At 50.1% G+C, this 14,266-nt stretch overlaps 2 protein-coding genes across 4 annotated transcripts in view; one reads left to right on the forward strand and one right to left on the reverse strand.

The window, feature by feature from the left end:
* Nucleotides 1-2,332, forward strand: part of SMYD4 (SET and MYND domain containing 4) — a gene marked incomplete at both ends in the record, with an annotated part of 36,569 nt that extends 34,237 nt beyond the window's left edge. Inside the window, 3 exon segments of the mRNA XM_079725574.1 lie at nucleotides 560-676; nucleotides 878-1,001; nucleotides 2,179-2,332. Of these exon segments, the coding sequence (XP_079581700.1) occupies nucleotides 560-676; nucleotides 878-1,001; nucleotides 2,179-2,332 (395 nt within the window).
* A 2,070-nt stretch (nucleotides 2,333-4,402) lies between these two features.
* On the reverse strand, nucleotides 4,403-11,915 carry SERPINF1 (serpin family F member 1; the record flags this gene model as incomplete). Of its 3 annotated transcripts, none has more annotated exons than XM_079724705.1 (7): nucleotides 4,403-4,662; nucleotides 5,130-5,340; nucleotides 6,745-6,887; nucleotides 8,328-8,531; nucleotides 8,920-9,075; nucleotides 9,704-9,902; nucleotides 11,830-11,915. In XM_079724705.1, the coding sequence occupies 7 exons, from the start codon at nucleotides 11,905-11,907 to the stop codon at nucleotides 4,403-4,405; spliced, it is 1,251 nt and encodes a 416-aa protein (XP_079580831.1). The 3 variants fall into 3 exon arrangements, with proteins under 3 accessions (XP_079580831.1, XP_079580830.1, XP_079580829.1); XM_079724704.1 differs by having other exon boundaries at nucleotides 11,812-11,907; XM_079724703.1 differs by having other exon boundaries at nucleotides 11,809-11,907.
* Nucleotides 11,916-14,266: the final 2,351 nt, after the last annotated feature.

A 14,266-nucleotide genomic window follows, 5' to 3' on the forward strand; every position in this document is an offset into this window, starting at 1 on the left:
ACTGGAGCCCACGCACCACAACCAAAGATCCCACGTGTGGCAACTAAGACCTGAGGCAGCCAAAAATAAATTAAATAAATAAATAAATATTTTTAAAAATAAAAATAAAGGGCATTGGGCCATGTGCCCAATGGATGTAAGTATCCTGCTTTTTCCAGAAAGGGAGTGATGGAACCCCTCGTTACCTTGGAAAACTCTGCCTTAGAGTTTGACATCGTGGGAATTTATTTACCCTATTTTTATGAAAGTTGACCTTTAGCTTAGATTTTTGAGTCAAGAGAAATAATGACCATAAATGGAATGTAGTCATTCCACTTCAAACTGAAGTTGGAAACCCACAGTAAATGTGGGGAGGCCTCACCCAGCACCTTCTGCTATTGAAAGAGAAAACATGAGAGAACAGCTTTATTGGAACAAGAATTGTGGGTTGATCACAACCCAAGGAGACAAAGTGGGGTTTCCACATTCAGCCCAGCCCATAGAGAATTTAAGGGCTGGGTTCTCATTTCTAAGACGGGGTTTGTGTCTGTAATGAGGCCACTTTCCTTTGAATTGATAGAGCGAGCCATTCAGCTGTTGTTGGGATGCCGGCATGATGCTGAGAGCTTCCTGTTGGCGGAACACAGCGTGGTGGGAGAAATCGAGGATGGCCTGGCCCAGGCCTATGCTGCCTTAGGTAAGGTGTGTCTTCACCTTCCGCTCCAAGGATGAGCCTGCCTTGGGTGTTTGGTCATGATCTTGGCCTCGTCTGGTTGGTTCTCTCTGAGTCTTTCAACTGAGGCTGCTCTCCCTTCCATTTAGCTTTCCTTACCCTGAAAATGTTCATCCACAGTTGACTGTGGTTCTTTTCTGAAACCAGATTTTCCTTTCGTTGCAGGGGACTGGGAGAAGTCAGCCACCCATCTACAGAAGAGTCTCCGAGTGGTTGAGGTTCGCCACGGCCCATCCAGCGTTGAGATGGGCCATGAACTCTTCAAACTGGCCCAAATCTTCTTCAATGGGTAAGTCTTTCTCTTGTTTCCCAGCACTTCACCGGGCCACATACTGTTCTTTTATTAGGCTCTTCTGTGTATTCCTTTTCTTTTCTACAGTGCTTTTAAGCATGTTGACACGTCTTTATTTCCCGTTTAGGAGAGATTCTTCCTTCTGTTTTGCTGACAAACTTGAAACTTTAGAATTTCCTCCTGGGAGATATGGGGAAGCTCTTAGCTCTGAAGGGAGTTTCCCAGGGAGAACTTGCCCAGGCCCCCGCCCCCCCAACCCGCCACCACTACCGTCATAGCAGTTCTTCTCAGCCCCCTCCCCTGCCCCGCCCCCCACCCCCACACCCCCCTCGGCAGTTATTCACACCTCCCCCCCTCAGCGCTCATTCTCAGCACTCTCAGCTCCAGGGCCTCTTCCTTCCCCCTGGTCCTATTCCTTTTAAAGCAGCTGTAATCAAGCACGGGTCATCTGGCTCCCCCGGGGACATCTGGCAATGTCTGGAGACATTTTTGATTGTCATGACTCAGGGCGGAGGCCAGAGATGCTGTTAAACATCCGACAGGGCACGAGCCAGCCCCCGCACACACACAGCTGAGAATTATCCGGCCCCAAATGTCAACAGTGTCAGGGTTGAGAAACCCAGCTTTAAAGGTTAAAAGGAAAAAAGAGGGTTGATGAGTTGACGCCTCATCCGCTTTTGTAACTGGGATCACTAGGAGGCCCTGCTGTCAGTCTTTCTAGACGGAATATGTCCAACCTTGGTAAAGCTGCTGTGTGGGAAAGTGTTTGAAGCTCGGTCCTAGGATTAGGAGGTGGGTGGACCTGATACCCAAGACATAGAGGCAGTCCACCCCGTCAGAGAGAGGGAAAGGGCTGCAGAGTCAGGCCATAGGCGGACTCCGTGACTCTAAGGCAGAGACTCCTGAGTAAACCTTGGGGTAAATATCAGATTAGTGCTTTGAGATCTGCCTGTTTCTCAGAATCCTGGAATCTTTATACCTCTTTTTCATAACTTTCATCTCAAACTCTGCCTTTCAGTGTGTTTCTGAGAGCCTTATCTGCCCTTCTAGATTGTAAGATCCTTGAAGACAGAAATGATCTACTTTACATTCTCCACAGGGTATGAGTAGGCCCTCAGTTAATGTTTGCCTGATTGAATGGGTGGATTCACTCCCCTTACCTCCTTTGCTTCAGGTTTGCAGTACCCGAAGCTCTGAACACAATACAACAGGCAGAAAAGGTTCTGCTGGTGCACTGTGGCCCTTGGAATGATGAGATCCAGGAGCTACAACAGATGAGATCCTGTTTGTTGGACCTGCTGCCCATCCCTGTGGGACCCAACAGATAGGGTCCCAAGGGGACCTTGACCAACAGGAAAGGAGCCCGTGTGGGAGGAGTTAAAGAGGGTCTGTTGCTGCTGAGCTGTCGCCAAACAATACAGGACTTGTCTGACAGTCACAAGCCTAGTGTATGAGGGGAGGGGAGGGCTTAGAAAGCTTTGCAGTTGGAGATGTGCTCACCTATTTTGATGATGTTTCTTGAAGTAGTTAACTGCTCTGCAACAAAAACTCCTGGTTCCCAGAAAAAACTTAAAACTGGTATCTGGAGGGAGAGCCTAAGCCCTTTAAAAGGATTTTAGCTGATCTGCAGGCATCTGGCTGTTAGCCTGGGGTTTTGGCTAGACGCCACCTCACTAAATGATGATAGTCTGTTTCCCTGGAACATTCCTTTGGTTTCTAGTAGTAATGTTGTGTACCACTCCAGTGGGAACTTAAACTCTTAATAGTTGTATTGTAATTGAAAAATAATTATAAGCAAGAAATTAGTGAGGCTCCTTACCTCTGGAGATATAGTTTCATTTATGGTACCTAGCTTCCTTGAATCCTTTGTTAAAACCGGTGGAGTATAAATTGTGAATAGAGAAATAAATATGGGGCCATTTTATTGTTGGGGAATTTCTTCCTAGGATGGCAACTCTAAATTTGTTTTCTACCAGTTTTCGAGTCCTTATTCTGTGGTTTTCATTGTATACTCTAGGCAGACTCACTGACCAAACACTAATAAAATCAAGCTTGTAGCAATGACTTTATAACACATCGTTTCTGAGTTCTGTTTATTAGCAAGCCTGAAAAGAGACCGCTTTTTTCTACCTCCCCAAGCAGGCAAGTGAAATACAGACTGCATAATTACTGAGAAGGGGAAAAAAAACAACAACTTCAGAAGGTGCTGAGGGTGTGGGCATTGCTGCTAGCGGTTTCACACTTAAGAGACAAAAAGTAGTAATGATAGCTGTTGTCTACCTGGATGTATAGCAATAGTCTAAACCCCATCCCAGTCAGAAGGCCGGAACCCTGGGTGCTTTATCATCCCTGGGGACCAAGTGGTTCAGATGAGTTGGTGGAAAAGCATACACACTGCTTTGAGAGTTTGCCCACCCCGGCCATGCCCAAGAAGTGCCCAGTGGTTGCCCCGGCATTATAATCAGGAACTGAATAGCCCTGACGCTGCCTGGCAGTAGCTTTGCAGGAAGCTGAGTGTTCAGAACATGGTTCACACTCAAATACTTGAATGAAGGGCAGGCAGAATCGCCTTTATCTTCCTTTCCACTAACTCACTTTGGCAAGGGCTGTGGCCAGTGAGATGTTTTGGTAGAGCTAACTCTTTCAGGAAGAAAAATTTAGTCTTGACCAATTCTGTAGTTCTTTTCCAAACACTTGGCATGTTTCATGTTCCTGAAAAAGGAGGTTCTGTTGTACTTTGTAAAATAGGCCCCCTTCCTTAAAAAGAATATGTGTAGAATTTTACATAGCAGACCTCATTTTATGTGAACTTGAGAGCTTTCTTTAAATGCTCTATAAAATAAAGAATTATTTCCTGAAGTTACAAACTTCCTCCCTTATCTGTCTGCATGTTATCCTGTGTTGTCAGGTGACATTAGCTTGACTGGGGGATATCCGTGCTTGCATTAAAACCTAAAGTCCGGTGTATTTAAGAGCATGGTCCACTGATTGTGGAGACAGGAAATTCCTTCCCGGGGGATTAGTGACCTAGAGTGTAAACCCCACAGAGCAGAGAATCAATGCAAACTGTAGTTTGCATTGCAATCAATGCAAACTGTAGAATGCAAACTGTAGTTGTTTGCACTACAGTTCTTATCTCACCTGGTGACTTTCTGCAGAGTTTAGTTAGACCCAGGCTATAAATACGGGACCAGCAAATTCCTAAAGGGTTATTTATCTTCATATTAAATTTAACATAGCTCAAAATAGGAGGAGGAACAGGGTAACAAAAGTTAAGGATAAAGCACTTTTATTGCAAAGTATACATTGAAACATAGGGGCAGCCTTCATGTAATATATAATCTGCCATCCCTCTAGCGTTTTCTTCTTCTGGGGTATTTGAACATTAAATTGGAGTATTAAGTGCCCCTGGGGTCCAGAATTTTGCCTATGAAGAGAAGGGCCCCTGTGTCTGTGTCCCTCAGTACAAAGATGAAAGGTTGGTTAAGGTGATAGTCCAGGGAGAAGGTGAGGTGGGCAGGCTGGAGCCCTGGGCTGGGGGTGGTACCCGCCCCATCTTCATTCCACTCAAAGCCAGTGCGATGTTCCACTTGAGTAAGTTTGATAGGTTTGCCCGTGATCTTGCTAAAGTCTGGTGAATCAAACAAGGACTGCAACTCTGCAGAGATTGAGAGAGATTTCCGTTAAAACCTTGCCTCATCAACACCCCAAGGAAGAGTACAGTCCTGATTCTTAAATTCTGATTCTCAAGAAGGCAAGCAGGCTGGGAGTGGAACACCACTTTTGACCTTCTGTGAGGTATGTAGAGCTCTGGGCTGGTTAAGGGTTAAGTGACTTGCCCAGGAGCACACAGCAAGTGAGGTTAAGATTAGAAACCAGGTCAAGAGACCTATCTCGAGAGGCAGTGTTCTGAGTTGCTGTTACAAGACGTATGCTCTTGGGGCTGAGGAGTGAGTCTGATAAGGAAGGCAGTTCAGTCTTCCTCTCCAGCACTATTAGAATTAAGGAATCATCCCTGGCCTCGGTACAATGCCGTGGAGCCTTTGCGTTCCGCTTAGCAAGGTGGAAGGCTCAAAGACTCTACCCCACCCACCCCAGGAGCAAAGAGGTCTTGCAGAAACATACTCATCTCCTGCACAGACTTTGTGAGTTCGCCTTCATAACTCAGCTTCAGCTTGGGGATGGTCAGGACCGCTTGAACAGTCTTCAGTTCTCGGTCTATGTCGTGAATGAACTCAGAGGTGAGGCTCTCTTCTATAATGGTCAAGTTCTGGGTCACTTTCAGAGGCAGGAAGAAAATGATACTCATGCTCCCGGTCAAGGGCAGCTGGGCAATCTGAAACGACAGGGAGGAAGCACAGGCGTTAGTCCTTTGGAGCCCAGGAGCCTAGAGATAGGCACACCCCCCCAAGCCGCCTTCTCCTCTCCTGTAACCAGGCCCTGCCACGCTTTCCCAGCCCCTCATCTATGTAACAGTTGTCCCTCGAAGCTATTGCTTTCCGACAGCAAGATGTCTACTGATGTTTCTTCAAAAAGTAGGCCATTGTCTTTTCTTTTCTTACCTGGGCCTAATACCAACTGAAGTTATCTGCTGAAAGAATTTTCTCCTGTCGTTCTAAAGGGCTAGAATTGAATCCCAGGTCTGTGTTTTCTCCCAAGGTTTGTCTGCCAACAGTTACTGATCATCTGTTATGTACAGAGCCCTGGACTAGAAATAGGGACTCCAGGCAGAGCACACAGAAGCAGCAATACAATGGTCCTTTGAGCAGCGGTCCTTAACCTCAGGTCCACAGGACAGATGGCATCAGAGGTCCCAAGAGCCCCTGAAATCATCTACAGAAATGCATACATGGCATTTCTCTCCAGTGCTTCAGGTGTTTTGTCCGATTTCCAAAGAAAAAGGAACTACTGACTTCGAATGTTCAAAAGTCAGGTACGAAAGACTTAGAATGCCAGCAGTTTGGAGTTTGTGACAATTTTTGAAAGTTTAACTTTGACTTCTAGAAATACAAGTTCTCCCCCCAAAAAAAGAGAAAAAGAAGGAAAGAAAAGACAAGAATTAACACCAGCATTTGAGTGCCCAATCTTTTTTTTTAATTTTTTAATTTCATGCTTATTAACATTTTTTCAGATTTATTCAGACGTATAGTATACGTTGATCATGACACTCCCCTGCATACTTTTTTTTGGGCTGCACAGCATGTGGGATCTTAGTTCCCTAAACCCACATCCCCTGCATTGGAAGCGCAGAGTCTTAACCGCTGGACCAGCAGGGAAGTATCTTGAGGGCTCATTTCACATTACCTTATCAACCCTTACAGGAAACCCTGAGTGAGAGGAGAAGTTTAGATAACTATGCCCCTTTATTTTGAGGAAAAAAGCCTCAGAGAAACTATTAACTTACTGAAAGTCACACAGCAAGTAAAATTTAGACAGCTGTCATCTCAAAAGTCATTCTAGGCCTTCCCTGGTGGCGCAGTGGTTGAGAGTCCGCCTGCCGATGCAGGGGACACGGGTTCGTGCCCTGGTCCGGGAGGATCCCACATGCTGCGGAGCGGCTGGGCCCATGAGCCATGGCCTCTGAGCCTGCACGTCCGGAGCCTGTGCTCCACAACAGGAGGGGCCACAACAGTGAGAAGCCCGCGTACCACAAAAAAAAAAAAAAAAAAAAAAGTCTTTCTATTCCCACTACATCATCCTGCCTGTCCCCGCACCCACTACCCACTCTACCCCTACAGACCTTGCAGTTGAGATCAGAATCGAAGCCGTAGCGTAAGATGGCCTTAGGGTCTGACATCGTGGGGACCTTCACGGTCCTCTCCTCATCCAAGTGGAAATCATTTAGGGAAGTCTTTCTGGAGTCAAACTTTGTTACCCACTGCCCTGGAATGAAACAAATGGAGTGCCCTGAGCCCCAGGAGACCAGAAAGGCATTGGGACCGTGCTGAGGCCAAAGCATATTGCTGAAAATTGCCTGGCTACAGGAATCTTAGTCGTCAGAGGCCCTGATACATCAGGGAATAGCTCTATCTCAGAATGTGCAGTCTGGACCACAAAATTTCTAGGGTCCTGAATACCTTCCATACGTAAACTCGGGAGGAAATAGGTTGATTGTCGGGGTTTATTCAAGTTCTGTGATAGCCTAGGAGAAAGGTAAACTGGTGTACACTTTTACAGCGTTGTGTCCGGAAGACAATCCAGGGAGGCTAGAGCTGGAAGGGACCTCGACATCATGTCATCAACCCTCTCATAGCTGAAAAAGCCCAGAACCCCAGAGAGGTGAAGTGATTGCCAGCGCTCACACAGCGAGCCGATAGTTTAACGTGGCCTTTAACATGCTGGTCTGTGACAGTTTCTTTCATGTCCTGGAGCTCAGTGCTTCAGGGAGGACTTTTCTCTAGGAGTTTAGGGGTCCACTCTGCCTGATAGACACTTTAAGGGGAGGCACATCTTACCCAAGGCTCATATGAATAGGGCTGGCCTCACACTGGGCCCGTGGAATAGACTTGGGCACATCAACACAGCCTAGAAGAATGTTGTTAGAAAGCTAACAACGGTTTATCAACGACCTGCTGTGTGCCCCAGGCATGATGCTAGGGTCCATGTGAAGATGGGAGATGGGGGAAGGGGAAGGGGACGCTGGGACGAAGTGAGAGAGCGGCATGGACATATATACGCTACCAAACGTAAAATAGCTCGTGGGAAGCAGCCGCATAGCACAGGGAGATCAGCTCGGTGCTTTGTGGCCACCTAGAGGTGTAGGATGGGGAGGGTGGGAGGGAGGGAGACGCAAGAGGGAGGAGATATTGGGGATATATGTATATGTATGGCTGGCTCACTTTGTTGTAAGGCAGAGACTAACACACCATTGTGAAGCAATTATACTCCAATAAAGATGTTAAAAAAAAAAACGATGGGAGACGACACAGACAGAGTGTCCCTGAAGTCAGTGTATCGTCCCCGAGTGAGAGATAAGAAAACAGGCCCAAAAAGGCTATGAAGCTTGTGCAGGGCTCTCCAGCCAGTACAGGCAGAGCTGGGCCTGGACCCTCACCTGGCTCCAGCCAGAAATCTACCAGTGCCTGCCCCAAACAGGTGTGGGAGTGGGAGTGCCCCCTTATCTCTGCTAGTCTTTCTCTACGGCCCCGTACACTTTGTAGGCACTTATCCAATGTTTGCCTTGAGTTTGACGACAAGCAGGCAGCCCTCAGGCAGGTGCCTTTCCTGGGTCCTCCTCTGCCTTCTTTGACTTCCCCTCTTTCCTGGCCCCATCTGACACTCATTGTCCGCCCTTGGCCAAAAGCCAAGTGGAGAAGCCCTCACCCTTGAAGTAAGCCACACCAAGAAGGAGAATGCTGATTCCACTGGGCATTTGCCTCGTGGACCTAGCGACTTTCCCTTTCATCCGGGCCTGCACCCAGTTGTTAATCTCCTGAAGGTCCAAGTGAGTGTTGCCGGTCAAGATTCTGGGCCTGGTCCCATACGACTTTTCCAGGGGTGCGACAAAGCTGGCTTTTATCCGCAGCTCTGCGAAGAGACGGGGCAGAGGTTAGTGTGCGCTGAGAGCTAACCCAGCATCCTCTCTGAGAGGTTCTGGTTGACCCTCAGCAGGCCCCGACTTCCTGCCTGGCATCTTCCCGGGACACGCCAGGACTCTGTGCCAGCTTCCCCTGGCACTGGACGGGGAACAACAGACCTCACTCATCACTGTTTCTCTTCACACTACTGCCCTTGCCCGACCCTCCCGCTGCCTCCCTCAGCCCATTTCCTCTTTCCGATCCTCTCTGGGCTCACAGGGCCCCTTCCTGCCCCCCAGGGCCAGGCCTGGCCAGAGCAGACGTGCTCTGGTGGTTAGAAGGAAACCCCCATGTGCAGCACAGAGCCCCACGCGCCTCAGGCATCCCGGGTGACTCACTCCTCTCAAAGACGATACGGGAAGCGCTCTTGAGGTTCTTCTCCGGGGCGGTGACGGAGGCAAGGAGTTCCTTATAGGTATTGTGAATGTCTGGCTTGCTGATCAGGTCATAGTAGAGAGCCCGGTGAATGCTGGATTCTGTCCGCTGCTCCGCTCCTGCCAGAGGGATGGGCGTGTAAACCTCTGTAACTGCCCACTGGGGCCCAAGTCGGGCCAGCTCCTGGAACGGGGCAGGGACACCGCACCCTAAGTCTTCTTGTCTGCTGGTACTGGGGATGTTCTAGGTGGAAAGGAATCTGAAGGCAACGGAGGAAAAATAGATTTTCCTGAAGGTAGGCTAAAGGCATCGGGCCTAGGGAGATAGAAGGGTGGGAGTGAGGGTTCAAGTCCCTGTGCTTCTCCCATCACAACACTTAACCAGACTCTTCTGCAGTTTCCTGTTTATTTGTTTCCCCCGTGAGCTCAGCTGTGTGACCCAAGCGAGGGCACAGACCGTGCCTGTTTGTGTGCAGTTATGTCCCCAGAGCCTAGCCACACCGACGAGGCTGGCACGTAGGAGAAGCTCGCATAAGGAATGTCAGTAAGTGGTCCCGAGGCCACACACCCGTGTCAGCAGTGCCCTGCCCCCCGAGCTCCCACTCCGCACACGCCAGGACCCCCAGGCCCAGCCTCTCGGCCCTCTTCATCCTCCCTGGGTGAAGTGTCTCCAGGGCTTAGAGTCAGATATGTGCAGAGGCCAGAGGGCAGCTCTAGGATGCAGGGCTTCCTGCATCCAGGAACTCACCCAGCGAAAGGGCAGAGAGCGCCGTGGCCACGCTGAGCGGAGACAGGATCACGTTAGCAGCGGGGCTCTCCCTGGATCTCACGCGGTACAAGTCGTAGCCAAAGTTGGAGACGGCGGCCGCCAGCTTGTTCACAGGGACCTTGAAGAAGGGATCCTCCTCCTCCACTGGCAGCCCCGTGGTCTCAGGGGCCAGGGAGCCCTGCATTTGAGCACAAGGACCAGTGCAAATGAGCACGGGATGACTGGTCTCATCGCTTTGTGTGGGACTGTCCTTCTGGTCCCTGAGGGCTGTCCTGCCTGTGGATGGTACGCTTAGCCTAGCGTTGGAATGAGTCTGCCCCTGCTCCTGTAGGGGCGCTCTGCTGGGGAGAAGTTAGCTGGCCCGCTTTAAGCGCCAGTGACCTGTGAGCCTCAGGCCTGTAACACATTAAAAATAAATAAATAAAAGGAGAGGAGTTCCCCTTCCCAAGAAATTCTGTTCTCAGGCCAGACAGGCTCCCTGTCTGCTTTTACCCTTGCTCACTGCTCATGGGTCTCCACCTGGACCCTCCTATCAAACCCTTCCTGTCTTTCATGGCCCTGATTAGATATCACCCCCTCCACCACAGACTTTCCCTGATGGCCCCAATCTGAAGGCACCTTTTGGTTTTCTGACCATTTTTTCAGAGTCAACTACCACTTCTGTAATAACCGCCTACCATGTGCCTGCCTCTGTGCTAGTTCTTTTTATTTGACTTACTTCATTTCATACTAGTCAATGTAGATGATACCACCAAAGACTACTATCTCGAAACACTGAGTTCCTTGAAAGCCAGAACTGAGTCTTTCATATTTCCACCCATCCCCAGCACACCTACAGAGTAGGTGTTCAGTAGATAAAAAATAAGTGACTGTCTGTGATGGCCCTGTAAGGATTTTTTTTTTTTTTTTTTTTTTTTTGCGGTACACAGGCCTCTCACTGCTGTGGCCTCTCCCGCTGCAGAGCACGGGCTCCGGACGCGCAGGCTCAGCAGCCATGGCCCACGGGCCCAGCCGCTCCACGGCATGTGGGATCTTCCTGGACCGGGGCACAAACCCGTGTCCCCTGCATTGGCAGGCGGACTCTCAACCACTGCGCCACCAGGGAAGCCCCCTGTAAGGATATTTTTAATCCCATTTTATAGATATGAAAACAGACTCCAGTAACAGTGACGTGTCTAAGATGATAAAGCTAGTGAGAGGGTGAACCAGAATTCAAACTTGGAACTCAAGACAAAGTCCAGGGACTTCCCTGGTGGCGTAGTGGTTAAGAATCCGCCTGCCAGTGCAGGGGACACAGGTTCGAGTCCTGGTCCGGGAAGATCCCACATGCCGCGGAGCAACTAAGCGCGTGCACCACAACTACTGAGCCTGCTCTGTAGAGCCCACGAGCCACAACTACTGAGCCCACATGCCACAACTACTGAAGCCCGCATGCCAAAACCCGTGCTCCACAACAAGAGAAGCCACCGAATGAGAAGCCCGCGCACCACAGCTAAGAGTAGCCCCCGCTCGCCCCAACTAGAGAAAGCCTGCGTGCAGCAATGAAAACCCAACACAACCAAAAATTAATTAATTTTTTAATTTTTTAAAAGACAAGGGACTGGTCCAGAAGTGCCCTGGTCCCTTGTGTGACCGTCACTCCCCTACCCCCACTGTCACATAGCATAGGCTTCTCAGCATCCGCCTTTGCAACCCGACTGTGCTCTCTCTGGACAGGAAAGAGGCCTTTCCACACTCTTAACACCTCTGCTGCACCCCAGTCAGGACTGGAACAAATATCCAAGGCCACCACCCACTCAGTGAGACCCACAAGTAATGCAAGGTAATGAGAAAAGGTCTTCACTGAAGGGACAGCCCTGGACTTGTTAGAGCATTTTTGCCTTTCACCCTGTTGGATCTTACGTTTGTCCCCACTCTGTTCTGTGAAAGGCAGGGTGAGACACTTTATGTTTTGCTGATGGAAAAACCAAGGCCCTGTCTAGACAGAAAGGCCAGAGCCTGGCCTGCAACCTGGGTGTTGTCCTGTCTCCCATGCTGCCTACTGAGGAGGGGCTGGAATTGCTGATGCCCCGCCAGGCACCCACCACACACACCCCGCCTCTGACCTCCTCCAGGCCGGTGTTCTGGCAGCTGCCGTGCCCGAGGAGGGCTCCAGTCCAGAGAAGTAGCACAAAGGCCTGCATCCTGGGGCCTGCAAGAAAGCAAAAGAGGTGGCAGGCTGCTTCCCTCACCCACCACCCTGCAACACCCAGCCACCTTGGGCAGGTAGCAGGGCCTTGGCAGGGCTAGGCACCTTCCCTCCAGCCTCCCCGGGCTGAAAGTGGACCCTCAGCTTGCTGTTCCCTCCCTCTCAGCACCTCCCCAGCCCTCCCCCTGCCTCACAGCCCACGGTCCTATGGCGAGCTTGTGCTTTCATCCATTATCTGTGCCAGGAGACCCACCTCTGAGCCTAAACTTTCAGGGTAGTGAAGACCCAGCAGTGGGCTCCTCTGTGTGGACATGGGCTTTTCCCTGCGGGCACACTGACCAGCTCTTGATACAGGATTTGGGTCAATGTCTAGTAAAAGCATGGGGGCAGAACCTAGGTCTCAGATGTAGAATCACAGAATATAGAGAATGGGGGCATCTGGTCCAGCCCCTGCTACCCCCAAGTTCTCAAACTCTCTCCTTGAATTCCTCTGCCCTGGAACCTGTGGCCTCATAAGCAACTCGTTCCCTTCTTGGACACTTCTGTGTCAAAAGCTCTTACTCTCGGGGCTTCCCTGGTGGCGCAGTGGTTGGGACTCCGCCTGCTGATGCAGGGGATGTGGGTTCGTGCCCTGGTTCGGGAGGATCCCACATGCCACAGAGCGGCTGGGCCCGTGAGCCATGGCCGCTGAGCCTGCGTGTCCAGAGCCTGTGCTCTGCAACTGGAGAGGCCACAACAGTGAGAGGCCCATGTACCGCAAAAAAAAAAAAAAAAAGCTCTTACTCTCATGGTTAGGAGTGCTGGGTCTAGTGTCAGACAGCCTGGGTTCAAATCTCAATTCTGTGTCTTCTTTGTGCGGCTTGCGGGATCTTAGTTCCCTGACAAGGGATCGAACCTGGGCTCCAGCAGTGAAAGTGCTGAGTCCTAACCACTGGACCGCCAGGGAATTCCCCTCAATTCTGTGTCTTAATACCTCTCTAAATCCCAGTGTCTTCTCTTGTAAAATGGAAATCAAATAGTACTTACCTATTGTGATGAGAATTAAATTAGATGATGCCTTCATAGCACTTAGTGAGTGACACCAGAGACAGGTGAGTTCTCCAATGATCCCTGAGTCAAAATGTGTCTCCCTACTCCTGGAATCCCAGGGCCCCCCTTCTCCCTGGAGGTAGCCATGTCCTCTTCCCCCCACTAGCTCGGATCTAGCTCTGAAACCTCCAAGAATTCTTTCCTTCAGGTTAAGTAACCCCACTTCTTAGTAAGACCACCCAAGTCCCTTTACCTCCTGAGCAGTAGCCTCTTTGGACAAGACTCTGGTCTGACCCCTGGACCACAAGGGAAGAGGGAACTCTGGGTCTAGGGCTCCCGCATTCCTTGCCCTCCTACATTCATTGCCTCTATGAGCTCACCCCTGGAATCAGGATGCGGAGGTGGGAGGGGATGAAGGCAGCTGGGGGTGTTCATAAACAAGATCTTCTGAGAGGCCTTCTGGTTAGAAAGTGGGACAAGGTCTCAGCAACCAGGACCTCTGCTCTCCCTCCATCCATACTGCCATGTCAAGAACTTATCATCTGGGCTTCCCTGGTGGCGCAGTGGTTGAGAATCCGTCTGCCAATGCAGGGGACACAGGTTCAAGCCCTGGTCCGGGAAGATCCCACATGCCGCGGAGCAACTAAGCCTGTGAGCCACAACTACTGAGCCTGCGCTCTAGAGCCCGCAAGCCACAACTACTGAAGCCCGTGTGCCTAGAGCCCATGCTCCGCAACAAGAGAAGCCACTGCAATGGGAAGCCCACACACTGCAACGAAGAGTAGCTCCGGCTCGCCACAACTAGAGAAAGCCCGCGCGCAGCAACGAAGACCCAACGCAGCCAAAACTAAATAAATAAACAAACAAATTTATTTAAAAAAAAGAACTTATCATGTCTCCCCTGCCCCTCCCCTCCCCTGCAGCACAAATACACCCTTGTGTGCACAAACACACACAGGCCAAGGGTCTCAAGCTCTTTCTTCCTTTCATATACCCATAAACACACACACACACACACACATGCTTTCCTGACTTCTCAGAACAAATAGGAAAATTAAGAGTGCAGTGTGTGATTTTTGGTCAAAGTCCTTAAAATTAAGTCTAATAAGCCACTGGACAACATTGTAGAGCATGAAAGGCCGCAAAAGAAAAGATGGCCTCTGAGTTTGCTCGGCTTACGGCCGGACGGCCTGTGGGCCCCAGCCTGGCTTTCTCTCTAAACCCTGATCTCGAGCACGCGTCTCTCAGTGAGTTCCACAGACCCTTGTGTTCTCAGCCAGCTGCTCTTCCCCATGGCTGCCCCTGCCACTCAGGGAGAAATCTTC

The sequence above is a fragment of the Hyperoodon ampullatus genome (assembly GCF_949752795.1).
Source record: "Hyperoodon ampullatus genome assembly, chromosome: 19".
Taxonomy (NCBI): domain Eukaryota; kingdom Metazoa; phylum Chordata; class Mammalia; order Artiodactyla; family Ziphiidae; genus Hyperoodon; species Hyperoodon ampullatus.